At 47.1% G+C, this 27,977-nt stretch overlaps 2 protein-coding genes across 2 annotated transcripts; both read right to left on the bottom strand.

Annotated features, from left to right (window-relative positions):
- Nucleotides 1–28: 28 nt before the first annotated feature.
- On the bottom strand, nucleotides 29–3,552 carry AFUA_3G02670 (putative NRPS-like enzyme; the record flags this gene model as incomplete). Its single annotated transcript, XM_743496.3, has 4 exons — nucleotides 29–594; nucleotides 643–2,858; nucleotides 2,923–3,190; nucleotides 3,244–3,552. The coding sequence occupies 4 exons, from the start codon at nucleotides 3,550–3,552 to the stop codon at nucleotides 202–204; spliced, it is 3,186 nt and encodes a 1,061-aa protein (XP_748589.2). The 3' UTR covers nucleotides 29–201.
- Nucleotides 3,553–24,625: 21,073 nt separating this feature from the next.
- On the bottom strand, nucleotides 24,626–25,903 carry AFUA_3G02650 (SANT/Myb-like DNA-binding domain-containing protein; the record flags this gene model as incomplete). The annotated part of the gene is made up of 4 exons (XM_743494.1): nucleotides 24,626–24,806; nucleotides 24,968–25,329; nucleotides 25,431–25,700; nucleotides 25,769–25,903. 4 exons carry the CDS (start codon nucleotides 25,901–25,903, stop codon nucleotides 24,626–24,628), a joined length of 948 nt encoding a protein of 315 aa, XP_748587.1.
- Between the last annotated feature and the right edge of the window lie 2,074 nt (nucleotides 25,904–27,977).

Below are 27,977 nucleotides of genomic sequence, written 5' to 3'. Positions count from 1 at the left end.
TAGGATAGTGAGGATATTCTGGATGCAGGCTTTAATGTAGAGGCTATATAAAACTAGTCTTTGCTGGATCTAATCTTAGTCTGCTTTCTTTCTATCTTTAGGCCAGAGAAGGAGACCACCAGATGTCGTCACTTACAGCGACAACGGGGGGGAAATCTTGAGTGCAAACTGCCAAGCATGAGGATAGCTAGCGATGAACTCTCAAAAATCCCACTGGTTCAGCCAGTTGGACATTTGAGCGAGCGAGACAGGCCCGAGCGATGCCATAGTTCTGCTGGCCTTCTTCGAATTCTCCACGCTGATCTCAGCATTGGGCGCGCCCGCATTGCGAGCTAATGCTTGATAGAAAGATAGAAGTTTCAGAGCCGGTCTCTTGGCAAGGTCCTGAGGGGAAGGATTCCGGATGTGTTCTAGCTCTTCGACCCATTCCGCGAGGGACACCACGCTCATAGGATATCTTTCCTGAATGGCAGGTATCAGAGAGGCCCAGGGGATCTGTGATGGGTTTGTCAAATGAAAAACGGCATGGCGTTGTGTAGATAGTGATGACCGACGGCTCAATAGGATCTCGATTGTGATTTTGGCCAGAGTGTCCTATTTTTGGTAAGCCTGGCGATCCATTTACGACAAGGTTAGACTCACCACCGCAATCCAATCCACGAGAACACTACCCAGCGTATCCGGTACTTTTCCCATGCTCTTAGACGTCTTTACCACGGAGGGCAGCCACTCGTGTGGATTCCACAGCCCCAACCGACTATCCGGCCCAGCGATCTGTCCCACACGTAGGACGCTCGTCGGCACCCCTGATGTCCGAGACGCCTCCAAACAAATCCTCTCCCCTACATGCTTTGATTCACCGTATCCTTGCTTCAGCACGGCGTCCACAGTGTCCATTGGCAATTCAGGGACAGCTGACTCGTCAGAAGAGGGCGTCCATCCGGCGATTGTGCTCACAGAAGAGACAAAGGCAAGGTGGGTATTGTAGCGGGCCTCGAGGCTGAAATTGACGAATTCGCGCACCCCTTTGATATGAGGGTCTTCGAACGACGACACAGGGTGATTGAAGTTAACTTTCCACGCATTGTGGACAATCAGGTCAACGGTATCCAGCAGTTTGCTGTACATGGAATCATCCAGACCAAAGTGTTTGTCTCCGAAAGACACGTGTAGGAATTCGACCTTGCTTGGGTCTTCCAGGAGCGAGGCGTCCAGTCCCTTTTCGGCAAACCCCTGACGTTGGCGAGTGGCTGCATCAGCGGCGCGATTGAAACAATATACTTTTGCAACGTGAGGATCGTTTAATAGGCCGGAAAGGATATAAGTGCCCAGCGAACCGGTAGATCCCGTTAGTATAACAGTCGAGAGCCGAGGCAATTGAGTTGGGGAGTTGACGTATCGAGCTGGGAGATCAGCTGTGTACTTGGAAACTAGGCCGGCAATTCTTTCAGAGCGCGATTCCGTCGGGGCTATCGCTGCTTGTTCCTTTTGTTCTTGAAGGACGCCCAGGAGCAGACCAGCGAGCTTGTCCGTGGTGGGTCGAGTATAGATATTCTGTACAGTAATGTTTTCCGTACTCAACGCCGGGTTGTAAGACAAGACTGCACTTCGCAAAATATTGCTGAGCTGAGTCGCCTGCAGTGAGTCGAGCCCTAAGCCGAAAAGATCATCGCTAGGCCTTATATCAGATCGCCCAGTTAGGGAGGTAATGACTTCATGCACATAGCAATGTACACTCTCAGAGTCGATCGTCGATGGCAGCTTAGGCCCCAGCTGCTTCTCGTGCGTGGCATACATTGCGTCAATCTCCTCTGCGTAGTCCGCATTAACGGCATGTCGCTGAGTAGTGCCCTTCGGCGTCAATTTAAATGGCTTTGCGGGCGATGCAAGGCGAATCATGTTTTTCAAGACCTGCCCGTATCGAGGAACGTTTTGGTTGGCAGTCTGCACCAAAGGCCAGATCATATCCACAAAATTCCGTTCATCGATCTTCCCAGCACGATCATCCATCGCGGGTTCAATCAGCAGGCCAGTCTGGAACCGGCCCTGTCCGAAGACCAGAGCACGACGAACAAACGGATGACCCTCAACAACCTTCTCCAACGTTACCGGATTCAGCTTCTCTCCGTTACTGAGCACGATGACATCGTCCAAGCGGCCACGGTATTGCCAGAGCTTCGGGATTTTCGGATGCCGCACATAGAGATCTTTAGATCTGTACTCTTTGAACGACGGAAATGTATGGAATATTCCATGCATCCGACGAGAATCCTCCAGGCGAGGGATCACTAGCTCGTACACATCATCCGCGACAGGCTGCATATCGATCCCGTAGGCCGGATTCCATTCAAAGTAGCCCCAGTTCTCCTTTCCCTCCGGGACAAGGGAGCCGATAATGCCAATTTCGGTGGATCCGATTGCGTTTCTTAATTGGGTGTACTGGCTTACCTTGTCTCCAACCTGCTTCGCCAGCGGAGCGCCTCCGTAGCAAACAAATTTTAAGGTGCCGAGGCATTCCAGAGCCTCCTGGGACAGGCTCATATCTTCGAGGATCGATGGGGGCAGGATGGTCGCAGTAGGATGCGTTGCACGGATGATATCTACCAGCAGGCTGACAGACAATGGCTGGTCCGAGATTGTCACGAAAGGGATGTTGTGGAATATCGATACAAAAAAGGACACAAGACCCATTATGTGGAAGTATGGTGTGACTGACAGAACCGGATCTCTAGGATGGGGATCGGCCGAGAGCAGGTCTTGGAAAAAGGAGGGCGAGCGGCCGGCGGGTCGAGGCATGAACGCGCTGTAGTCGACAGTACCGAGGTAGCCGTGGGTAAGAGACACAGGTTTGGGCATACCTACAGGGAGATAATAGAACCATAAGCCAGCTAGTCAAGCAATTGTTGTAGTTATCCCCTTCACCTGTTGTTCCAGAGCTGTGGATTATGAATGCGGTTTTGTCTTCAAACTCCTCAAACGTCGAAGTGAAAGGGTAATTCTTCACATCCGGATTGTCATTCAGCATTTCAGGAACGCTTGGTACTTCCAGGGAGCTGATCGCCTTGCTTGGCCCCGTTAAACCTGAGACGAGGGGATGCTTCTCCGGGCTGAATAATAGCATTTTGGTTTGTGTCGCGCCGAACACCGAATCGTATGCCTCATTTGACAGCCGAGTCGACGGAAAGAAGATCTATACCATATTCGAATCGTCAGTCACTCCATCTCCAGTGAATGAAGACTGACCGTGCAGCCTGTTTTGTGTGAAGCAAGCATCAGGATAATGTAGCGGATATCGTTGCTCCCCAGATAGGCGATTGTTGCTCCCTTGACCGAGCTGGCAAGATGCTTCTCCATCCACCAGGACATCCTATTCACGGCGCAACATAGGTCCCTGAAAGTCACTTCGCGGAAGCCTTGGTGGACATCTTTACCATTGGGGATCAAGCAAAATCGCCGCGTAGGGCATTCAAGGGCAAGAGAGTCGACGACGGTTGCGAGAAGTCTTTGCGGCGGCTTGGCCGTTTCGGATGTAGTGTCAACAACAGCCTCCATGGTTAAGCGTTTTTTAGCGTCAGATTAAGCAAAAGGAAATGTAGACTGTAGAATGTTAATTCTTGTTGGGGTGCTTAGCATCAGGGGCGAGAGACTCTTTATATCTGCTCGGCCACCTAATCAAATATCATCAACACATAGCATACCTGTCATTCTTTCGCTCTTCGGGCCCATTACTATGTATATGTCTGTGTTATCCCAACCTTATCCTCGAAATTTGGTGCATAAGCCAAGAATATTCTTATCAATCTGGACCCCACGTTGATCAGTGGGGAAAAGGTTGGGCAATTCTTGGTTTGCGGGTGTTGAACAATGGCCTATGCCAGAAAATCCGTGCATAATTTTGGCTGGTAGCAGTACTCGTCACTTCGGGTTATGAGCTTGTCTTGGAGATGCAACCCAAACCTAGTAAAATCTCGGTATTCGGCACTGCGTCTTACACTGTAGCCAATTAAGAGGGGACATGGGGCGCTATGACACTCTCTATTATTCCCGCATTTGAGACATGACAGATCCCAAAATGACCGTAAAGCACTTGGTGTAATCCTCTGTGCTGCATCCACAAATCCACAAGTTGAAGGATCATGAGTCCAAGGGTGATGCAGAAATCCGGTGTGATGCTGAGTGAGGAGATCGGCAAGGCTCTGTAGATCCTTCCCGCTAGTGTATGGAAATCTCGCCAAGGTTTGACGAACACTGGGGAATGATTCATTGTGCTTCGGATGTATCGGATGTGCGGATCATCGTACTATTTCAGCCTGGAGAGAAAACAACAGAAAAGAGGAAGAAAAGGAGAAGGCGAAAAGGAGAGAAGGGGGGAGAGAACAGGACAAAAATCGAAATAAAAACATACAACAGCGAAATATAGGACCGACCTCACCTAGCGCCCATCTTTTGGTGCTGGGTGACTCACTGCTTATTCAGGCAGGTTTCGGCAGCTTCAGGTGGCAGTTCATTCACCTGGATATTCTTCACCGGACGAGCGCCGAAGATGCAGGGAAAGGTTTCGCGAGCAACCGATATGGAGCGCGACGATGGATGAATCAAAAGAGGCGCTAGGAGCGTCCAGCGGTGTTCGGTCACTTTCAGCTCCCTACTTCACCCTCAAAATGACCAAAAGCAGGGACCAAGCTGTAGATTGTATCTTGTTGAAAAGTACCTATAAGGCCCTAGACTGATAGGCTAACGTCCGGACACCTTTTTAGTCTTAGTGGTATTATATTTCGATATATGTCTATGGCGAACTTCGGTAAGCAGGACAATTCAGGAATCTTACGTACCGTCCTGAGGACAAGAGAGACTACCAGTGTGTTCTCTATATCTTTAACAAGTTTGTTCCTACTAATAATACCTCGTCTTTAACCTAGGGCTAGCTAATCAGATCTCCAATTTCCGTCAGATTCGTTTACTGCACCCGAAGATAGCAAACCCACACAGTATCCAGCCGTTCACGGCCTTCGTATGGTTCGAACCCGTAGAATACAGGTCGCATTACACTGAAGCCCACAGTGCTCACGAAATTTCTTTAAGACCGAGATTGTTGAGCTCTTTTGACTCTACAGAGCCTATTTTGACTGCTGCTTGCCCTTCCTCGGATTGCTTTGTACCCATTGAGGAGGTTGATGGAGGGGAGCTGGACTGTTGGAGAAAGTTGCGATGATGGTAGCACGCAGGAATGAAAGCTTTACGAGGCAATAATCATTAAGCCGGGGAGACGAGCTAAGTGACAAGGGGAGGTTGGTCCGGAGCCTCAAAGTGAAAGAACAGTACAATCCTGAATACTCAATGCAGCATCCTTATTATGGTCCATCAGTTTTCTACCGTTCTAATGGCTGCTGCAAGATGTGTATTTGCTGACAACTGTTTCAGATTACCTCTTATCGCATCGGTAATTAGTTGCAACGTGTCGATTGCTGCGGAGAGGCTGCCGACTGGAGTCAGGTATTGGGTATCAGCACGTGCACTGTCGCGGATTATACGCCTTGATGTCTCGAGCCAGACGGAGTCTTTTCTAATGTCCATACTCTCAAGCCTTCGTCCTTCTCTTGTCACGGTATACGTCCGCGAAGGAGGTACCTGGCGGAAGGGATTGAGAGGGAGAAGGAGACCGACTGTCAATCAGGAGGTCGCCTGTCAACCGAATAGTACCCGTCTGATCCTGGCTGCGTCTTCGTCTCTGTGCTTGGGTTGGGGGTTCCCATCTCGGGCCTGCCAAAAACCTGGCAAAAGGGTCAATACCGAAGATCGTGCTGCTCCTCTTGTGTGAGAGATCAAGATACTGGACTCGCCTTGGCAGGCATATTTGTCTTCCGTCTCACCAACTGTAGTGGTACTGCTCTAGGTGTTGGAAGGCATCTCATCATTTGTTTGATATGCGTAGGTTGTGACCCCCTAACTGTCTATGAGGGAAGTGCCTGGAATCATTATACTGATGAAGTCTGAGATGAACTTCACAAGTGCGGGCTTATGTATCTTGGTGCCTGTGGGACGTGTCGATGACGTATGATCAGGGCATTCCGATAGATAGTATCTTTTTATAAACTCCTGCTTTGTCGCCCTAGTTATCCCTGATTATCTGACTATGCTAGTTGTACCAAAGCTCGACTTTATCCTGAGGATTCTGATGGAAGAGGATTTGACGATCATAGTTCCAGTCATAGTTGGGGTCGTGTACGTTAGAGCGCAATAGTAAATTAGCAGCTGAGCTTCAAATACATCTCAATCTCAATATGACTGACCTATCGAAGCAGATAATATCGCCACTCTTGACCATCTCATCCAGCTGCTTCACACTCGCTGGTCCCACTAGTGCCTGGACAGGCGGACATCGGCGCACTGATGCCTGAACAACAAGGCCATTGAGTAAACATGTCACCTATAGATTTCAAAATGGGCTTAGTGGCCGGAAGCGCCTTCTCCATGTAGCACGCCCCCCCAACCATCCTCTTATCAACACACCACCGTTCATGTCGTTGGTCTAACAGAGGTCATCTTTAACCAATGACTTGTCAGACTCTACCTCTTGCAGAGCTTGGCAGTCAGATCTGCGTATTTCACAGACAATCTGAAAGTCCATTCGCTCGTCAGATCTAAATTTGAGACAATCCGCCTATAGTTCCCCAAACCTCCTCCGCGTCCTCAAGCTTCCATCCATACCCACCCGATCTGGATCTCAAATACCGAGATGCAGGGGGCCAGTCAAGTTCTTGCAAGCCCTTTGCCCGTCCTACGCCATGTCAGGGGCACGCTCAACGCGTCCGTCTCCAGAGAGCGGCTTCACGAAAGTTACATGCATCCCTGGACAACCCTTGACCAGGAGATCCGATCAGCTCTAGCACGGCTAAACCTGAACTTTCAGGTCACCCACGTTGACTTTGCCGGCAGCGAGGTATATCTAGTTGGGAATGAAATCGGCTTATCTGGTCGGTTCATCAACAACGTCTGCGTGCCTGTTGCCAAGGTTCTCGCGAATTCTTCACAGTCATCATTAGTCATCGGAGACGTTCAAGCCTTCTTACTTACACCAGAAGTTGTACCGGACGTATCTATCGGTGTGACCATGAAAAACGATGACGGCATAACTGAAGTTAAGGTAGTCGGCGAATTTAAAACCTTCTGGACCCTTGAACTTGCTGAGTTGTCTGTTTCCGACCCTATCTCTCGTGTGCAGCTTGCACCCCATCTTGGTATATGGAGCTCGCTCCTGTTCCATCCTACTGTCACTGACATCTCCCACAGGGCAGCTTGTGGCACAGATGAGGAGCTTTGAGTTGCGCTATGGCTTTCTGTCCACTTACCAGGGGACCATATTCGTCAAGCGAACAGACGATTTTGCCTTCCACGTCTCTCGGCCTATTCGTGCCCTGGACACCAATTTGTCTGTCCGGCAGTGTTTTGCAGGGTTCTGTATCCTTGCCGAACAGGGCTATAATTACACCGAGCATGCAGACTTCAAAGCGGAGCGAGTAAGTGGCATTCAAAGTGTGTCAGAATGTACCCGCTATTCTGAACTCCTAGCTTCGAGGTCAGATTGATCTCCAAGCTTCTGTCCGCCAGACGCCGCGCAGAAACCATGTCGCTGAAAGAAGTCTAGTGACAGGACTGACCGGGAACATTACCCCGAATTCAATCATTCTCAGCGATCCGAGAGGGGCGCTTGCAATTTTGAATGTCTCCCGGATGATTTCACGTCCTAGCGAGACAGACAAGGCTATCTTCGAGATTGACCAGCAGGGAACCCGCTATATCGTGAAGTGTTGGGGTCCCAAACTTGAGAAGGAGTACGTATGCCACTGATTGCTATTGCCCTGGTTCTTATCTCACTGTGTGTATCCGTCTTGATCTAACGCGGAATGTGCCGTCTACGAACGTCTATCAGAGTCCCGACCTGGAGGTTACGATGTGTTCGCGAACATAATACTCGCTGGGAACATCCTGTGCTCAAGTTTGTTCCCTGACGGAAGGGCACTTGTCCTCCCCTACAGAGATGGACAGATCCTTGGCTATATTTGGGATGAGCTTGATATCCACGAACGAACCCACGTTCGTGAGGAGTGCGAGAAGGCCATTCACATTCTTCGGTCTTTGTCAATCTACTTGCCCGATGCCGGAAAGCACAACGTCTTGTTTGACAGGCAGACTGGGACCGTAACTATGCTTGATTTCGAAACTGCCATAGAATGTCCCCAGTCGGAACATATGCCTTATGTGGAGCTGCTGTCGCTGTTTGGGGACTCTACGATGCGTGAACGCGCGCGTGGTGGCCAGTGATGTCGTATCATAACGGTACCGCGCTTGCACCTTCACCAGCTGGCTTGTTGATTGATGAATCATCAGAACTGATTAGCAATACGAAAAGATTGCGTGGGGGCCACGAATGCGCAGACCTCACAGTGACAGCAAACGAGTCCATCGAGAAGTGGAAAGCTGATCACGCGACATGAATCACATCATTATTACCAGTGGTTGCCTTCAATGTCTTCCTACAAGTTTGTATTCTAGTTCTATGAGCACCTTTACGAGAAGAACGAAATCAGTGAGCTCCATCCATTATTGAATCGAATTCCATCAAATTGCCATCGGGATAAGCATCTCCCAATTACTAGCAAGTAAAGCATGTTGTAATGATAAATACCGCAATCCGATAACCGATCATATTCACGGTCATCCGCGCAAACGTAGAGACACATTGCCCCGTCGACTCTCGAGTGGCAATGGGCTCTTTTCTGGTGAGCGCGACTTCCGCAAGCCAGGGCTCTGCGGCATCACTCCAGATAGTGCGATCAATGTGAATTGCTTCTCCTCCCGACGTCTAAGAGACCGGCTCGAGGATGAGCCGTCCGCCGAATAACTCCAGGCTGGCGCGTTCAACCTCAGAAATATCAAGCCAGTCGCCATCCTCACTGTTGTTATCATGTCGTCGTCATCAGCAGCAGCAGCAACAATATCCGGAAGGCTCATCAGTATGATGTTGTGGGCACTTGTTCGGTGTTAACAGTCCCTGCGTGGCCAAGTACCACTTTCTTCCACGAGTTTAAAAGAGCATCGGCTAAGCCTAAAGACCTTTTCTCATGAATGTCATGGTTTGAGACGCACCTCGAATAACAGCCACAAAGGAGCAAGACGGGTAATGAGTGCGGTCATGAGACGTGGTTTAAACGAGGGCCACGTCAGCTATGTATGAATGGCCAGGGCGTTCAGGTGAAGAATAGAGGGTCTTCTGGCAGTTTGGACGACAAAAATGCTGGTGAACAAAAAACATACAACAGCCGGGATTCGCTGGTGGTCACCCACCCAACTACTAACCGGCCGGCGTGTGGCTTCAACGCGGTCAAAAGGTCGGTGGCTGCAGCCGTCGCGCGACGCTGCTTTTAGTCGCGCGACCTTAGGTGAGCTTGGGTGAGTGCAGAATAGACAGGGTGAGTGGTCACCCACAATCACCCACCCGGTCACTTATCGAGACAACTATCAAGAATAAACATAAACGAACACAGGCACAAGGCATGTTAATGTTGATATAATTTACCGCTTATCTATTTAAGTAGATTGTTTGACCTTTCGTATATAGGCTCTCTCGTACGAGAGGATATCACGCCAGAGATGCCCAAGTGCGACCTAACCGCTGACAGAGTTGCAATCAGTCCTTTCGAGTCCAAATTTTAGAAATCGGAGCCAACCCTGGCCGTTCTGATTTGGTGCAAGATTCACCATAAAAAACCATTACTAGGCCTAGGTAGGTATTTCTATCGTTCAAAAATCTACGCGGACGCTTTCCTTTCCCCTTTCAGCTATTGCCGCTTTAAGAGGGTGAGCCGGGTGAGTCAGGTGATCTGCTCACCTACAAAGGTGATTCGCTCATGCTTTCAAGGTGATTCCCTCACCCATCCGTGGTGATTCGCTCACCTCTTCAACACCAACACTCACCCTTCCTCCGTGTGTCGACGCCAGTTTTCTAGCTGCTTCACTTAGGCAGTAACAATGCGTTAACTAAGAGACAGGGAATATGGCCCTGAGAAGTCAGGGTCCCTGCGGGCCCCCTGACAAAAGGCGCGAAGACGTCCTGCCTGCCCTCCTTGACTTCTTTCCACTTCTTTCGTCTTGACATCTTGCATTGCTTTGAAATCTGGTACCTATTCCTTCTCCCAGCCCTGCTGTGAATACTGTTCCCTGCCAGAAACTGGTTTCCCCCCCTTTGCGTTACACTCTGTCCCAGTGCCGCAGAAATGCCCAAAGGAAGATAAAAGGTTGATAGACTGGCTATCGCCCAAGCCAACGGCTATGTTTGGGGAGCGAATCAAGAAAAAGACCAACATCACTATGAGACCTTCTATGCAGACGGATCCAAAATTCTCCAGGAATGAGTACTATCAGATTATATTGTGTCAGTGCCGTCCATACTTCTCTATTAGATACTCATTTATCTTACTAAATCTTTGTCTTTTAAACACGTAGGTGGGCATCCCAGGAGGATGAAAATCTCCGAGAAGGAGGCCTTCGTGAAGGACAGCCCGTGCCAGACCTGGCCATGATTAAGGATTTCATACAATTTTACATTTTCTCTTCGCACGGAATGATCTCTCTGTGCCCTACAAAGTCATCTATACTAAATTTCGCTGAGCGGTTCTTTGCAGGCTTCACACATCTCACTAAGTCTACTTTTGATACAAAGGATACTTGGGATATTTATAAGGTTTGTGAATTTGCCCATAGGACTTTCTGCAGATACTAACTGCGAAAAGTGGATTCGGAAATCTCTTATTAAAGAAGATGTTATCAAGGACATATTAAGGGTGAAGCATATATTCATGCACTGTGACCTTAAGAATATTATTATCTCCATTTAGAAGGATGATGATCCTGTTTTCATCCATCCAAGATACAGGGTTCAGTTAACTTTCGTGATCCTGATTTACTGCTACTCTAGAGCTCAGATTAGCATATTTTTACCTGATACATTGAAGAAAGACCAGCGTGGGCTCCAATATGAAGTATTTTATGATATCTGCTAAGCTAAGTTCTATTTGTTCTAACATGCCATAGGACATTGAACTTTATATATATCATAGACTGGACGGCAAGATCAAACTTTTCTTCCATCTCAGTGAGAGATGGGTTAAGAATAATGATAATCCTAAGAATATAGTGTATGTTACCAGCAGCCTATAAAGTCTTCCAAAGCTAATACCATGCATCTAGTTTTTATATTGTGATGAGAGAGCATGGCAAGTTGTAGTTCAACCCTGTGCCTTGGCTCTTGGAAATGGCAGTTTAGGATGGGGCTTTTCTGCACTTTGATTCCTTGGAAACTTTGAAAAACTGGAATCTAGATAATAATGAGCTAATTCCCCTTCTATGGAGACCATCCATGGCTAGGGAACCTGTGTTATGCTAAGTCACTAGGTTTGGGGGACTGTTAAAGAGTGCATAGACATGGGAGTGTTTCTGCTGCTTGTTTCAGGCAGTTATTATTAATGCTGGATATCCTAAGATTATTATAATTTATACTCTGAGGCGGGGCCTGGCAAACAGACTTGACAGTAAGATCCAGTCTTCTTATTACTATGGGGCGGAATGTTCTGACATTCTCCTACAGAAGTAGTGACTGAGTCTGAGAGAAGCCAGATCCTTATATAAAAGGATCCTAATGTGTTTGGAAGAAGCTATATAGACAGCACCTCAGCTGTCAGTAGCATAGATGCATTCCTTGGAGAGACTATGCGCCTCAACCATATTGAGTATCTTAGGGGTGTTGGGAAATATTGTGTAATTAGCTATCCAAGGCGTTTACTAGCTAAGTGAGAGCATGCTATCGCGAAAAATGAAGATTTGCGCGAACTTAAAAGGCAACTCAAAGAGTTGTAAATTTAGGAGAATTGCAACCAGTGCAATAACCAGAGTATAGCTGAAGAGAGTGGTGCCAATAATGAGAGTAAGACTAACAAAGTTGATGAGGATGCTGGCTTTGCTATCAAGCTTACTAGAAAGTAAATATAAGTCTTGAAGTCTCGGCTCCATAACTCTGAACTTGCTAAGTATAGGGAGGAATGGATTCAAAAGCATATTAAAACTCAGGTAAGAGCTGGAGGGAAGGCTCCAGAAGCGGTTATTTATAATAATATTGCGCACTGTCTGTTTAAGGTGCAGCCTGATTGTCAGCGTGTCGCCGATATGATGCCAATAGATAATCATCTATCCTACCAAGATATGCTCTCTGTTGTGGAAAGCCTATTGGCCTACTATACTAAGGACTACAATGTTTTCTACCAGCCCAGGGAGGAGCTGGTTGATGGGAGATGCCCAGTCAGTAAATATGACCTAACTCAGTGAGTGATGCAGCTAGATGCTAACGCAAAGCCCCCTTAATTATGTGCCATGTCTCTAATTATCCCTTAGGTTGACCCGCCCTAAGCAATCTAATTATGTCCAAGATTGCTGACGCAAGGAATGTTGCAAGATGCTTAGGTATGAGGATGCGCAGCTGAACTACTGTTATAAGTGCTTTGCTTTCTATACTGTAAAAGAGTGGGAAGATTATTACTACATGCACATCAAGAACAGCATGTCGCGGTGGTGTAAAATAATCACTTATTACTATACTCTCATCCAGCTAGGGTACTGTCCTTTTTATCTTAGTAATGAAAGTCTCTCCCCATCTGACCATATAAGATCCTGGAAGAGGAGCAATGAATTAAGAAGCCATATTATTAATGATATGAAGATGATGTGCAGGAAATATGTGTGTTCTTACCTAATGTGCTAAGTAGAATTTGATTCTGATACTCAGCTACATTATCACTTGAGTGATATGCATGGAGTGCAGAAAGCAATCTGGGTTGCGTCTAGCAATAAGTCAGGCAGTAAGGGCAAATTGGGCACTAGAGCCAATGCTATCTCTGGAGGCAAGAAGAGATCCCAGGAGTGGAAAGCGGATAGGAAAGGGGATAATAAATAGTAAAGGCTTGATCCCAGCGGAGCTGGGATGTTTAGTGTTATCCAGTGGGCTCCTCCAGCAGTAAAAGTTACTACCATGTCCGCCAGTCGCCATTCTTCTGAGATTGAGAGAAAGCCTGATGCCTTTACGCTGCTTGAAGGCAACCAGAGAGGACTGACCCTTATTCAGGTAGCTAAATGTTGCCATCCTGTTCCTTCACCTTTAAACCACTTGGCAACGCCTTTCCCTCAGGTTGGTGAGATGCCGTTCTTGTCAGTGGACGAAAGACTGGACTAATTATGTGAAGATGGGTTGAGATATAGTGCAGATGGCATTAAATGCTTAACCCACTCACCATCCCTGTAGCCTGACTCTTTTGCGGACACATTAAATGCTTCCAACGTCCCTACACCCTATACAAGTGATGAACTTAGGTCCTTCACTACTAATACAAGCCCTGAAATTCTACTGGTTGACCCGCAGTTAATGCAAGATTTTAACTCATCGACTTTTAGTGTGTATGAGCCAGTGACTTCTGAGGGCAGAGAGCAGAGTGACTCTTTATATGCCCCATACAGCCCAAATCCCAATATGTCTCCCACGTCTCCCAAGTTAAAGGATGCGAGACCATGCCGCAGAGAAGCTGTACCAAACGCAGACACGACTGTATCACCTGTTAGTGCTGACTTGGAAGCTTCCCCTGCCGTGACTACTGCACCTGGGGAGAAAGCTCTTAGGAAAACCAGGCGTCGTACTGTGGATAATGATGGAGTTTATGCAAACCATTGACTAACAAGGGCCATGGCGCAGAGACAAGCCACTGACTCTTAAAGTAGCCCCATTTCACACCCCAAGAGCACCAGAGCAGAGAACCAGCTTTCTAAGGAAGAAGAGATTGCATTAATTTTGAGAGGTTGGTACGTGGCGCAGCTGTCATCATAAGTCACTTACTCAACTTCCAGAAGATTTATGTGCCAGTGAAGAATTAATGGTGACTTGACATTGTGGACCCTTTATTTTATCACGACCTTTGCAGCTTCAAGGAGCGACAGATCTTTTAAACGGGTGTAATGCCACCACTCTGTTAGTATGCGAACTTTAGTTTCAAGAGCAGAAGGATTTCAAGAACGGTGCCAAGGGCGGCAGAAGCCAGAATCTAAATAAGGAGGTGTTATAAATCAGCAAGCAAACGTTAATGGATCTACATATCCTATGAATTAGTAACATTGTATTTGTAGATTGAATGTGCTTCTGCTTACCGTACTAATTTTAGTGGAGACGCATAATTAATAAGAAGACAGATGAGCATACACAGAAGTCATTAAACACAACAGGATGTCTCCAGCCGTGGGATGCTCTATCCCCAGTATTTGGGGGAAGGGAGCACCAGCGAATGGAATTGGGCGGATAATACTTTCACCAAGATGCCGCTACAGATAACAATTTCGATAACAGGCGCAGTTTGACTAACAAAGTAGCCATGGGTTTGCTACCCCTTTCTCATGGTAACCGCTAAGTAGAGGCAGCTCCCCAGACCAACACCCTTTTTTCTCAAGGCGGAGAAGGGAAGGAAGCAGGCAGAGGAAAGAGTGCGACAGAAGAGGGAGCACAAGTGACTGACGACTCTTGGAGAGTTCATCCGACATTGTCACAACCTCCTTTGGAGGCTGTTATGAGCTAAAGCGCCTGATCGCTCCACAACAGGCAAGAACTCCCGTCCTATCAGAAAATACTGCCCTGTACGACTGCCTCCGGCCTGTGAAGCTAGATAACAGGAAATTTAGAATCTGTTTGCCGCTACCCTAAACCGACAGAAAAGGACGCACGATGGTTATTCGCACCGCGTGGTTGCGTTAGAAGATCATGTCCCACAATTCGCGTGTCACCCATTTAGCACGCCAAGCCTCCCAGAATCATTCCATTTAAGACAACGGGCACTAGCTGAGCTTCTAGCAATTGATCCCAGATAGTAACCTAGCGAGTGCAACATTAGATTCACATTCCTTTGCAGCAGAATATGTGATCTCCCCTCTTAATAGACGATGTCTTCTGAGACTGCTTGACCCAGTGGTTGATAGCATTGAGTGTGATGTACAAAAGAGCACCAAGCATAATTTGAGTAAATGAAACAGGGACCCATCCCTTAGGATATCATTATCCCTTTTTATAAAGCAAGGTGTGGAGCGAGGAGCCAAGCCTTATATATCACGTGGCAGAAAATCCGAGATTATTGAGGTTACCAGAGGCTCTTTTAGTAAAAGAGCGGCAGCTATAGCACAAGGCACACACAACGAATGCTCTCACTATATCCTAGAGATCACCGTGAACACTGAGGTATTTATCTGCTTGTGGTAGGATAGTGTACTTAAGGCCAATATGCTTGCTTCTACTCTCAACAGTCTTAATAACTGTCATGTGGGTCTGGAGGCAGTTACAACAGTATATGCCTCCACTATATTAGTACTGCCTATTGCTCATTTGATTTACAGCTATAAGACGCCAATGAGCATTAGGAAAATATCTTTCTGCTTATCTGCTTCAAGTGCGAATGTGCAGGATAAACATTAGACGCCCTTAACAGCTGAGATGATAAGTACAAGAGATTAGCTATAATGATGCCCAGCAAGTGTCACGTGGAGTGTACTTCATGATCAAAGACAAATAATTCCATGTAACGTGTCCGCGTTCTCACCTCCGAACATCGATTTAGAGTATCCTCCCTTAAGTCGCGCACACCCTAATCCATATTGTCTTTTTGAAGCCTATGCGCTAGTTTAATCATTTTCTGCTCTATCCAAATGAAGATCTTCCCAGAATCCAGCTTCTTCAAGGAAAGATAAGCGCATGCACTTCCATCGCCAGTAGATATTCGCGCTATTAATAAAGGGTCCGGTAATGCCTCTGTCACGAGCTTTAACTATCCACCACTGGTCATGATATCATGGCTTAGCTTGGTCGTGAAGTACAGCGCAGATGTGACTATTGTTGAAGCTCAGACTTAAATGATGGTACGCGAGCAGTTACAAAATTAAGTGCCTGTTCCTGAAGTCTTTGGCTGAGTAGAGGATGTGAATCAGATTTTTCTCTACATGTAGTTTATTGAGGGTGAAACACTAATGGCAAGGTGGGGCAGCTTAGATGAGGATGAGAGATGAGCCATTTGCAAGGAACTTCATAGTTACTTAAAAATGATAAGGTCTTTGGAACAAGACCTCTATATAGGTGAGTTATAATCCTTGGGGCTTTAAGAAAATCTGACTGCTGACATCTATAGGTAGTTTAGGTAATCAGCCGCTAAATAACGTAATCGGTAAGCGAGCGGATCACGCAACCGAGCGGATCACCAAACGCGTTTTGACTTCTATTTCAAAAGCTGCAGTGCTCAGCCAGCCACTATGCCACCAAAAGCGCGTATAAACTCAAAAAATTCAGTTGAGCAGGAGGGAAGGGTCCTACTTGCAGTATCAGCTTTGAAAAATAAGGAAATTCTCAATATTCGTGAAGCTGCGCGTGTCTATAATGTGCCTTATACTACCCTCCAGCGGCGCCTAAAGGGGCATACTTTTCGAGCTGAATTACGCGCAAATGGCCATAAAATGACTCAGAATGAAGAGGATTCACTTATTAGATGGATTCTATCTATGGATCAACGTGGAGCGGCTCCCCGACCGTCCCATGTACGAGAAATGGCGAATATCCTGCTTGCGCAGCGTGGTTCAACTCCTACCCAGACTGTTGGAGAGAAATGGGTATATAACTTCATTAATCGGCATGATGAGATCAAAACCCGATTCTCTAGGCGCTATAACCACCAGCGTGCTAAATGTGAAGACCCAAAGATTATCCTGGAATGGTTCAATCGTGTCCAGATCACAATAATGCAGCATGGGATTACACTGGAAGATATCTACAACTTTGATGAAACTGGCTTTGCAATGGGCTTAGTAGCTACTGCTAAGGTAGTTACAAGAGCTGAGATGCTTAGTCGGCCCTTCCTTATCCAGCCAGGGAACCGCGAATGGGTTACCTCTATAGAGTGTATTAACTCTACTGGCTGGGTGCTTCCACCATGCATTATCTTCAAGGGAAAGGTCCATATTGAGGGCTGGTATTAAGATACAGCCTTACCAGCAGACTGGCGGATCGAGGTCAGTGAGAATGGATGGACGACTGATCAGATTGGATTACGATGGCTTCAAAAAGTCTTTATTCCTGCTACTACCAGTCGTACAACTGGTAGATATCGACTATTAATTCTTGATGGCCATGGGAGCCATCTAACACCACAGTTTGATCAAATCTGCACTGAGAATGATATCATTCTAATCTGCATGCCTGCACATTCATCACATCTCCTCCAGCCTCTAGATGTTGGCTGTTTCTCTCCTCTTAAGCGTGCGTATGGCCGCTTGATTGAGGATAAGATGCGGCTTGGTTTCAACCATATTGACAAGTTTGATTTCCTTGAGGCCTATCCACAAGCTTGTACGGCAATCTTTTCAGCAGATAATATTAAAAGTGGCTTTTCAGCAACTGGATTAATACCACTGAATCCAGATCAGGTGCTCAGTCAGCTTAATATCCAGCTTAGAACACCTACACCACCAGGCAGCCGATCAACTAATTCTGTCCCAAAAACACCTTACAATCTCAAGCAGCTGAAGAAGCAGGAAACTACGCTTAAGAAGCTACTTAGGGAGCGTACATACAGCCCTCCTACCCCTACAAAGGCTGTGCTAGGTCAGATTATCAAGGGGTGTGAGATGGCAATGAATAACGCTGCCCTTCTTGCAAAGGAAAATCATGATCTACGTGCTGCACATGAAAAGCATCTTTAAAAGCAGAAGCGATCTAGGCGGCAGATAGAAACTGCAGTGGGATTATCTATCCAGGAAGGGCAGGAGATCATTCAACGCAGGGATCAGGCTGCTGAAGCTATCCCAACTATCCCTCCAGAGCAGGTAGTAGATACAGAACAACGCCCTCAACGGGCACCCCCACGCTGCAGTGACTGCCATATTCTAGGCCATAGGCGATTGCAATGTCCGCAGCGCAAGAATAACTAGATTTAGTAATAAAATCATGTTTTAGGGGTTCAAAATAGCCTCCAATTTCGGCCGCGGCCAAATTCTATGGTATGGTGATCCGCTCGGTTGCGTGATCCGCTCGCTTACCGATTACGTTAACATATTTCTCAAAAACTATCCAGATCTTATTGGTCCCTTCCAAGGCAAGAATGCTGTCAAACAGTTTCACAGTTCCTGCAGTATTAAAATAAGCTGCAAGACACATATTATTTTTATATATAACAATCTTCTTCTGCCCAATATCATCATATCCCCAGGGCGGAGCCCGAAAGTGGCCGTGATCATCAACTGGGCCTAGGCTGGGTGGTATCCTGCATACTGGGAATATTGCAAGGCCTGGTGGGTAAGAGTGAATCTAACTCACTTTAATAATACCTTCCAAGAAGATTAGCGCGTGAAATATCTGCTAATAATTTTAGATCCGGTGGATGACAAGACATACTATCATCCTTAGCTTTATTTTGTCTTATTAAAAGGTATTTAATCAGATTGTATCCTTACATTCAAAATCAATATCTACATGATTCTGTAACCTATCAAAGCTGATAGTAGAGGCGCAAGAACAAGTAATTATATAAGAAAGTAGATCTACTAAAAATAAACCAGCATTTTACATCATTTGTCCATGGCTGTAAGCCAGTATTCTGATGAAAGACTGAAACATCTAAATTCTAGTATAAGCCTAGATACCCTTACTCCTAGTCATGCACCTGGTCACTACTGAATTACAGAAAGGAAACTAGCAATTTCCCTACTAAAGATACAGTCCCTAACAAGTTGCTCCGCAGACTCTATAATCCATGTCTAGCAGTTTCTTTGTGTGATTTTCCTGCCGATGTTTCTGGCCAATGCGACCTGGAGATCTCTAGGTCAGCTTTATTCTAATAATGTGCTAAGGAGTAGTATTAGAGGACAGGGAAAATATAGTTCCTGAAGCAGACTAACAGGAGCCATGGATTCCAAGGCAAGACACTTAGTAGAAATGTAGGGAAACTTATAGTATTACTAGTTATATTCAGGCTCTTCCTAGGGGCCTTAATCTTGTGCACACTAGTCTTAAATCAGCATATAGGGACATCATCTACTTTATACTATCCATTATTAAATATTACCTTTTCATTAAAGTACTGGCCATCCACCCATTGCAGCGGGATTCTTTTCATGGGAGGATTTTATGTAGTATGGAAGTCATGGCTGTGCTTAATTTTGAATTTAAATCCATTCCTCACATCTCTAGTAGCATGAATCATGACTCTGAGGTCAGGACTCACACATAAACACACCTAATATGCCTAGTGGTCTTTAAATAGGTGACCATTATAGATCAACAGCTTAACCAGGAAAGCTCTGGGGGGACCACAAGAGGTGATGGTTAGTGGATGGGGTACTGTTATGAGAGTAGAAGCCCTATCAGCACTTAGTAAAGGTGGCAGAGGTAGAGGAGCAGTGCCAGTCTTAATAGGCTAGTTGGTAGATGGCATTGGAGAGGTGGCAGACATGATAATAGGGCAAATCAGGTAGTGTATTGCACTGCGTAATTTACTTTAATCTAGTGACTGCTGACATGCTAGCTGTTATATAATTATAACTCTGGATGAGTATGAGGTTAATATACATATTAGGCATAGAGATTTACTAAAGCTAGGAGCAAAGCACCAGACCATCCGGCCCCCATATAAAACCATGTGTAAGTAACTTCAAATATGCCATCATGCCAGTTCTGGACATTAGATACTATAGTGGTTAGTCATTAGACAAGCTCACAGCTCTATGATATCTGGCGCGTTAAAGAGAACCACTAAGTTATTCTTAGACTAAGCAACTGCACATGACGCAGCACAAGGATTCGCACCTAAGTCGCCTCTAAGCATCAAGGAACCACTTTCACTCTAAGTCTGAGGGAGAACTCAGACATAAGTCTAATTTATCTAGTGATCCTTAGGTGAGTCCCTTAATTAGTCACACTGCAATAGGTGCGCAGTCTTACCTCCAATCAGCGTGGCGATGCTAACCACTAATAACAAAAGTGACTAATTCAAGGGCTATTACAACTTTCACAAGTCCAATCACAATTTTCACTTGTTTTACAAAATTACTGTTAAGTTTGACAAGATGGTTGCCAAAAGATCATGGTATAAAGAACTATCTTGTAGGTGTCATCCATCTGATCTATTAGAAGGGACAGGAAAATTTGTGGGTTTAAAGCCAGGATCAAATGCCCATTACCAGTCCGAAAGCTGTGTCCCTCTTAATATATTAGATGATGTCAAAAAGATAAATAACGACTTATAGCTGCATATCTGTCCATGCAAGCCCACCATAAAGTGCATAACATATCAGAAGGTTTCATCACAACAGCAAATCAGCCGTCGACCTGCCTGGCGCGCGGCTATGCGAAACATAATTCAAGAAGCTTCCTTCTATTTGTTGTGACCCCAGCGCCTCACAATGATAGGAAATGTGCACCAGCATGGATGTAGTTGGGCTAGTTACATTTTTGGGTTTGTTCAGCGCTGAGCAAGCTCATTGATTGCATCGCAACCCTTCCTGCGTTGGACCGGGCGAATCGTACCGGTACCTGGTCACATCATTTTGGACCGTTCCCGCCACCGCCCTTATTGGCTCTTATAGACTTGCCCCGCATCACCCTCGCTGCCAATGAGGAAGCTGCTTTTGTATTCAGCTGGCCAATCAGGACTTTTCGAAGAGGAACGTAGGTCAGCCTTTTTTCTGGGGGCGGGAACCGGTATGGGCCGGTACCAGAAGAGGCATAATTGCCGTGACAAAGCCGTTTGTATGCTGTTTTGCTGGTTGCTACCATCATACCATTGCCTGCCATCGGCCCACTACCGGAGGGGCACCTTTCCAATAGGCAATCCCTTCGTGGTTGCGACCGATCTCGTTCCTTATATCAGAAACTTTCTCGAATAGCCGGAGAGCCTATTTCCCCTATGGCAGATTCTAGACGCGTCGTTTGCGTGGCTATATCATTAGTCCTAACTCTAGGCGCCCTTATCGCTATGTTTAGTGCCACTGTAGCTGGTGTGGCACGTCAAGACACATACTTATTCCAGGTCCAGGCAACCGGCAACTACTTCTTTTCTTCCTCTAGCTATACAGATCCAGCTGGCTTTTGCAAACTAAAACTGACCGGCCTCAAAACACACAGCTTGTTCAACGAAATTGACAATATCTGTCCTCGTCGCAATAAGAGAACAATCAGATTTAATGCGGCTGATATTGGTATCCGTGCCGTGTACAATGTGAGCCTATGGGGCTATTGTCAAACTCCTCAAAATGGTCCCTGGGTGTGCTTAAAACCTAGACTCAACTAGGCAGAGGCGTCACTGAATGTGGCCAAACGCAATGTTGAAGATTGGATCAACGCAAAGGACCGTCACATAGCCCTACCGGAGCGCTTTACGGACATGATTCAAACATTCAGCCTCTGGACCCTCTTGGCCAAGGTTTTCTTAGTTATTTCTGTTATGGCACTTAGTGCTGTGTTATTTTTTAGCATCTTTGCAACTCGCAGCCTTATTGTCTCCTGTGCCACATTCCTTGTGGCATGCATCGCCACTGTTGCCGTCTGCATTACGTCATTCGCTGCGACACTCATGCTTGTTATTTCTACGTTCTCTATAGATTTCGGGGTTATCCCTAGCAGGTGGTTTCTGGCACTCCCAATTAGCTCCGTTTTCGCTATCGCTGCCTGTGTCTCCTGGCTTTTTACCACATGCTGCTGCTGTGCTCCAGATAATGGCCGCCGCTGGCATAGTAGGGACTGCAAAAGTTAGACACTCTCCTGCAAATCTACTGTGAAAAATATACCACTCTGGTACTAAGTTATTCACGATCATGTTCGCAACTCCCTTCCATTCTAAGATGCTGCAGTCTGCTGCGGCCTAGAGTTACCATTATTATCTGTTGGATTGTTACCTGCCAAGAATATTTCATCAGATGATACATAAAGAGTTTCCATGAAGATAAAACCAGTTCCCCAAAGTTCTTCTTATTTGCATGGTCCATAAGAATCATGTCTTCTTCTCCAAAACACAGCGTCACCCTGATCGGTGCTGGTACTATAGGAATATCCCTGGCAGCTCTTCATCTAGCCCACCTTCATTCTCCGGAAAGCCTTACCATTGTGGATACGCGGCCTGACCTGGCAGTAGTCGTTAAAGATCAGCTTAACAAAATTATCACTAAATGCCTTGGTGCCCAGATTTGAAAAATATACTTAATGACGAATCTTACAGATGCTGTGAAGGAGGCAACTATAGTGCAAGAAAGTGGCCCGGGGGACCTCTACTTTAAATAATCATTATCAGGCGCAACAGAGGAAGTCCCCAGTCATAAACAATTCGCCTCAGCCGGCATCTCAGCCCTCGGAAACTCCCCATCGCCCATTAACTCAAATGCCGCGGGATGGTGCTCCCCCTGCAACTCTGTCGGGTCAACTTGAGGAGGCTTCTTAGGTTTCCCTGCCGGGAGATCCGCCCACGAGGGAATACTCTGCTTCGTGAGCTTGGCTTTACAGCGTTGTCGAAGGACAAGCAGATAGAAGGCTAGTGCGCTGATGGCGGCTGCACCGGCAACAGAGCCAACAATTACTCCAGCTATAGTGCCGCCTGATAATGAGGGTGCTGCTGCGCGGGGTCGCGTTGACGTTGCCGTTGACGTGGAAGTTGCTGAAGTGCTGGGGGAGACCGCAGTAGAAGTGGCCCGTACACTGCGCTTTTTGAATAGGCTAGCACAAGCTGTCGAATCTGCAATGCAAGCTAAGAGTATTACTCGTGACTGGCGACTTTACCCGCAGCATGTCGATAGCGAATCGTATCCGCATGAGGTGACAGGGATCTCGTTGGCAGCCTATTTTGGCCTCGCCAAAATTGTTGAAGCACTGATGGACAACAGCGTCAACGACACCGAAGGGGCACTTTTCTGGGCGACGACAGGAGGGTCCGCTGAAGTTATAAGCTTTTGTTGACAAGGGGTGTTAGTCCTAACGTACGTGGCGTCATGAGAGCAGCAGCAGAAAACGGCTACGAGGACGTTATTCGTATATTGGTGGCAAATGGTGGCGATGTTAATGCAGGGTGTGACGAAGATGAAGGCAACGCTCTTCAAGCCGCTGCGATGAAGGGTAATGAAACCCTAATATGATGTCTTCTTGAGCTCGGAGCCGATCCCAACAGAGTTGGGGGTGAATTAGGAAGCGTTCTTCACATCGCAGCCGTCAATGGCGACGAAAGTATCACCGGCTTACTGCTAAAAAATGGAGCAGACCCCAATACTAAAGGTGGTATGTACGGTTTTGCACTCCAGGCAGCTGTCGCAGAGGGCCATGAGAACATCATACAGATGTTGCTCGATAACGGTGCGGACGTCAATCTTGAAGGTGGGCCTTACGGGAATGCATTCCAAGCCGCGGTGGAGAACAGTGATCAAGATATTGTTGAGCTCTTGCTGGCTCACGGGGCAAATATAAATATGATGATTGGGGGTGAAAAGTATACGGCGTTGCAAGAGGTGGCAAGGCGAGGCTTAGAGCCTATGGTGGAATTTTTGATTGACAGAGGAGCCAACATGGATAGTTGACAGAGGAATGGTCAGACAGCACTCCACCAGGCCGCTAAGGAAGGCCAGGCTGGAGTTGTGGCGCTGCTCTTGCGAAAAGGGGCGAATCCTAATATTCGCGATCAGCGTGGCTTTACGGCACTGGACTGGGCGAAGAAGAAGTTCACTGAGGTGGTCCGGGTCTTAGAGGCAGCGCGACAGCGTTGAATGTAAATTTTTGCACCGTGGTGGAATACGAATAGATCTATGAGCATCCATGCAGGTAACCGATACCAGTGTCGACAGAAAAGAGGAGACAAAGCATTCTCTCATTAAGATGTAAAAGAAAAAGATAGCTAAATGGATAGTTCCATGCATTGCGATACACAAGGAAGCTCTGAAACTCAGGAGAAGAGAGGATGTCACGAACATGAAAAATAACTCTAGCGAGGATTTGTGCCACAAGTAGCAGCGCCGACTCAGCCAAGCAGCGGATGCTCGCTCCTTATGAGATAGATCTCACGGAAACGGATATGATACCCCAAGCCCTCCAGAACGTCTCCAATTGCGACGAAAACAACTCCGCCCCAGAGCCGCCAATGTTTGACGAGAGCAGAGAACTCTACCACACCTCCCTCGATGATACGAAATCAGTTTCCCGAGAGACCTGGCGATTTTGAGAAAACGAGAGCATCATATAACGACGAGAGCGGGATAACTCGTGCCTTGCCTGGTTCAAACTTGGTCATTCCGTGTAGTAGGTAAGACATAGATACTATGTCAGGAGAACGTGACGAGAGCCAGCCAGTCAAAACAGCCAGAACCAGGGATAACCTGCAGCAGGCATCGAACAATGGCATGAACTAGATTCCAACTAGTGTCCAATGCTAGACGAGGGAGGGAGGGTCGATGGTTGGAAGGCAAATTAACCGGATACGCTTGTTGGCCTCTTTTAGCTGGACTGGCTTTGGCCTGGTGCTCTCAATTTAAGTGCCTCTCACCGGCGTATCCGTAGCTTTTCGGCCCGAGGGGTTGCCTTGTGGCGTAACTTGGTTGAGTAGTGGACTTGGAGGGATGATGCACTTCGTTCGGGGAAGTAGGCAGCAATCTCCGCCCACAGCATGCCCTCTCTTTCCTTCAGTCGCACCAACAGTGCGTTTTCATCCGAGGTATATGGCCTTTGTTTCCCCGAAGTATCGGTAGGAGGTGTTTAAGGCAGCATCAGGATAGCATCAGGAACGAATGTGAGATAATATGCTGGTTTCAGTCCGCTGGATTCAACAGTGAGGATGGCTCTCCCACGGATCTCTTAGATAGCAAGGGAATAATTACATGGGACTGGGTCTGAGCCGCCCAGTGAATGACGAAGAGGCTTGGCCATTGGTTTTGATTCTTCCTCGGGCGCTGTTGAGTTGCGCCAGGAATTAATAGTTCGGGATCCTGGGGGTCGTCAGCATCGCGACTGGATCGGAGCCGCTTCTTGCACCTCGCCACCGCGGCACTTATGGTTGACCTTGTAACTCCTTCTCGCATCCATAGAGGAGCCGGTACAACCACAGCAATTAATGGGTACGATTCCAGTCTATTGACACTCTGTGTGGCTGGGATAACGGAGCATTCTGGGCTAGGGCGTGCGTTCAGCTGATAAGGTTGACGAGAGGGAGTGGACTTGCCCTCACCTGTCTCGGAAACTTTAGTCTGCTCTGGAGGATTGCTTGTCATTGCGACTTGTAACGTAATCAGAGGCAATACCTGTCCAACACGCTGCGAACAGCTTCCGAGAGGGTTCATTCCTTCTGGACGGTAGCTAGGATATCACAGAGTTGGTCTTCGCTTCCAGACTGGATATCCGCTAGTAATCTGAAAAGTGCACGCTTGTAGCGCTCTGCTTCTTGAGCGACCAAGGCCGCCTCAAGTCCTCTGCCTTGCCATCCGTCCCAGTCGGGTTTGCACCATTCATCGTCATGCTGGCCAGATGTCTTCGAGAACACAGCTTGGTGGTAAACATTCGTCGAGCCCCCTGAGACCTCCAAAGCATAGATTGCTTTGGGGTCTCCTTGGTGTCCATCATGCTACTAGACATAACGTCGAAACATAGTCGCATCGAGAATAGATGTGATGACGATAGGGCGGGATGTACCGAAGAGAAATATCCTTTTAAAGAAATAGAGGAGTATAGTGCCTTGATGAGATAGCTTTCGACTTTAGCAAGAGATCGGAAACTGGGCGGAGTAGCTAGCCGCGTTACCCAATCATACAGTAGAGCAGCTTCCATGTGACGTAGGAGCCGAAGATGGAAATTGCAGCTCCAGAACAATCCTGACTTGACAGCTGACCGGTGGGACTCTTATCATGATAAGACATCAAGTACTGTGATGTTGGAACGTGACTACGTCCCCTTATGGCTTAGCTCCCTCGCTTAGTCAAAGTTAGATAGATTTCTGGTCCCCCATCCAATCGACAAGCATCCATCGCTTCACAGGTTATGACCCCTAGACTCGAAGAGGGAAGCCTTCCATTCCGTATGGCTAGATGGACGGTGACCTGTCATTCCTTTGCTAACGTGCACTAATGTCTCCTGTCCTGGATTTGAGGGGGGGAAAGAATACATATCGAGCCCTAGAATTTTGGCCCGAACAACAGGCAAACAGTATGCCAAATAAACAAACTAGAAGCGGACAATCCGCAGTGCCTTTCGAGATGTCAACTCGAAACTAGTTATATCATGATCTACGAACGCCACAATCCGCAGATGAGCAGTTAGATCTCACCGAACACTCAGAGTCATTCGAACCGGAAACTACCTCTAATCCTCAAGACGATAATGAAGAGCACGTCTTAGATCCACAGACAACGAATAATTTGATACGGCGACTACAGGACCAGATCAACAGACTTCAAGGGTGTTTAACTGCACCCCAGCCTCCACCTGCACGGACGTCCCAATCAGACCATGTGGAACGGGAACAAGAGCGTATTCGGAAACTTGCCAAAGGGCGATTCGCTGATCGCCAACCAGTTCGTCTCAAAGGTTGTGAGAAGTACGCTACCTGGCGAGATAACCTTCTCCTTGAAGCCCAGTGGATCGAAGCTAAATCTATATTGGTCAATGTCGAAATATCACCTCCTTCATATAAGCCCATAGAAGTTGCCCGATGGCAGAAGTAAAATGAAATATTGCACTCACGCACTCTCCTCTCTCTTGATAAGAGAATTTGATCCACTATTAATTAGCATAAAAGCACAAGTGCAGCACATTTTTGGCGTGAACTTAGTAATATATATGGCATTTCTACGGCCGAAGAGCGCCTGATGACCGTGAAAGCATTGCTGGACTTCCACCCACAAGGGGATTATATCAGCATGCTGTATGACTATCAATGTCTGGTCGCAAAGCTCAAGCAGATGAAAATCACATTGGAAGACCTATTCCACGACATGTTTATTTGCCTTTAGGTCAATGGCAAGCCGGATTTGTTCGTACCCGTCTAGACGAATTCTTTGCCTGCGGCCGAGGCCCCATCCAAAACTTGGATATCAAGCAATTAATAGATAAACTAGTTGCTTGCGCCCCAACATCCAATTGCAAGCAATATATCCCCATGATACTCCAAGGATTCATACTGGAATCAAGATATAGGGCACCACTTACTTCTGACCACAAAAGCAATACCCGGAGTTCACAGCCCCGCATAGACCACGACTCGATCCAGGCAACCAGAGCTTCCTGGCTTGAGCTGATCGGCATACACTTCGACACCAGAGGCGTTTTCCATGATGACAGGGGGTACGGCTGGATTAATAGAGACTTCAATGATGGTTGCAGCCAGCGCAATCTCCCTAGCGTTAGGGAGTTGTGTATGGATTGGGGCCTACATCGAGCTCACCTCTTTACGGACTCGGGAGCGCGCCACTGCTATTCACAAAAATCAGAAGATTGAATCAGAGGGAATGGCCCTGATCAAGGACAGGGGGCCATTATTTATTACCAGTGGACCGAGGTAGGCTGTACCTGGCCGGCCAAAAGAGCTCTAGTCAACGAGCCCGAGACAGTTGACAAACGCGGTATAGAGGAGGGAATACCCGAGCCTAACAAGAGGAAAAGGAGCCCCGGCTCCCCAGCTTACAGTCGAAGACGCCATACGCAGAAAGGGGAGGAGGAGAACAGGAAGGTATCCTTAACCCACCTCTCTAGAGCATAAAAGGACTAGAGCAAGGGGGTGCGAAATCCAAGGTAGATTTGGACAAGGCTGTCGCAGAGTCTACTCTCCTTAAAATGATAGACAGGGAGCTGAGAAGAGTTAAATGTAGTTGTGATTGCGCCCTGCGCATGTGGATGAGGGAACACT

This window comes from Aspergillus fumigatus, chromosome 3, assembly GCF_000002655.1.
Source record: "Aspergillus fumigatus Af293 chromosome 3, whole genome shotgun sequence".
NCBI lineage: Eukaryota > Fungi > Ascomycota > Eurotiomycetes > Eurotiales > Aspergillaceae > Aspergillus > Aspergillus fumigatus.
The sequence above is the reverse complement of the archived record's forward strand: the minus strand, read 5'-3'. Positions and strand labels throughout refer to the sequence as shown.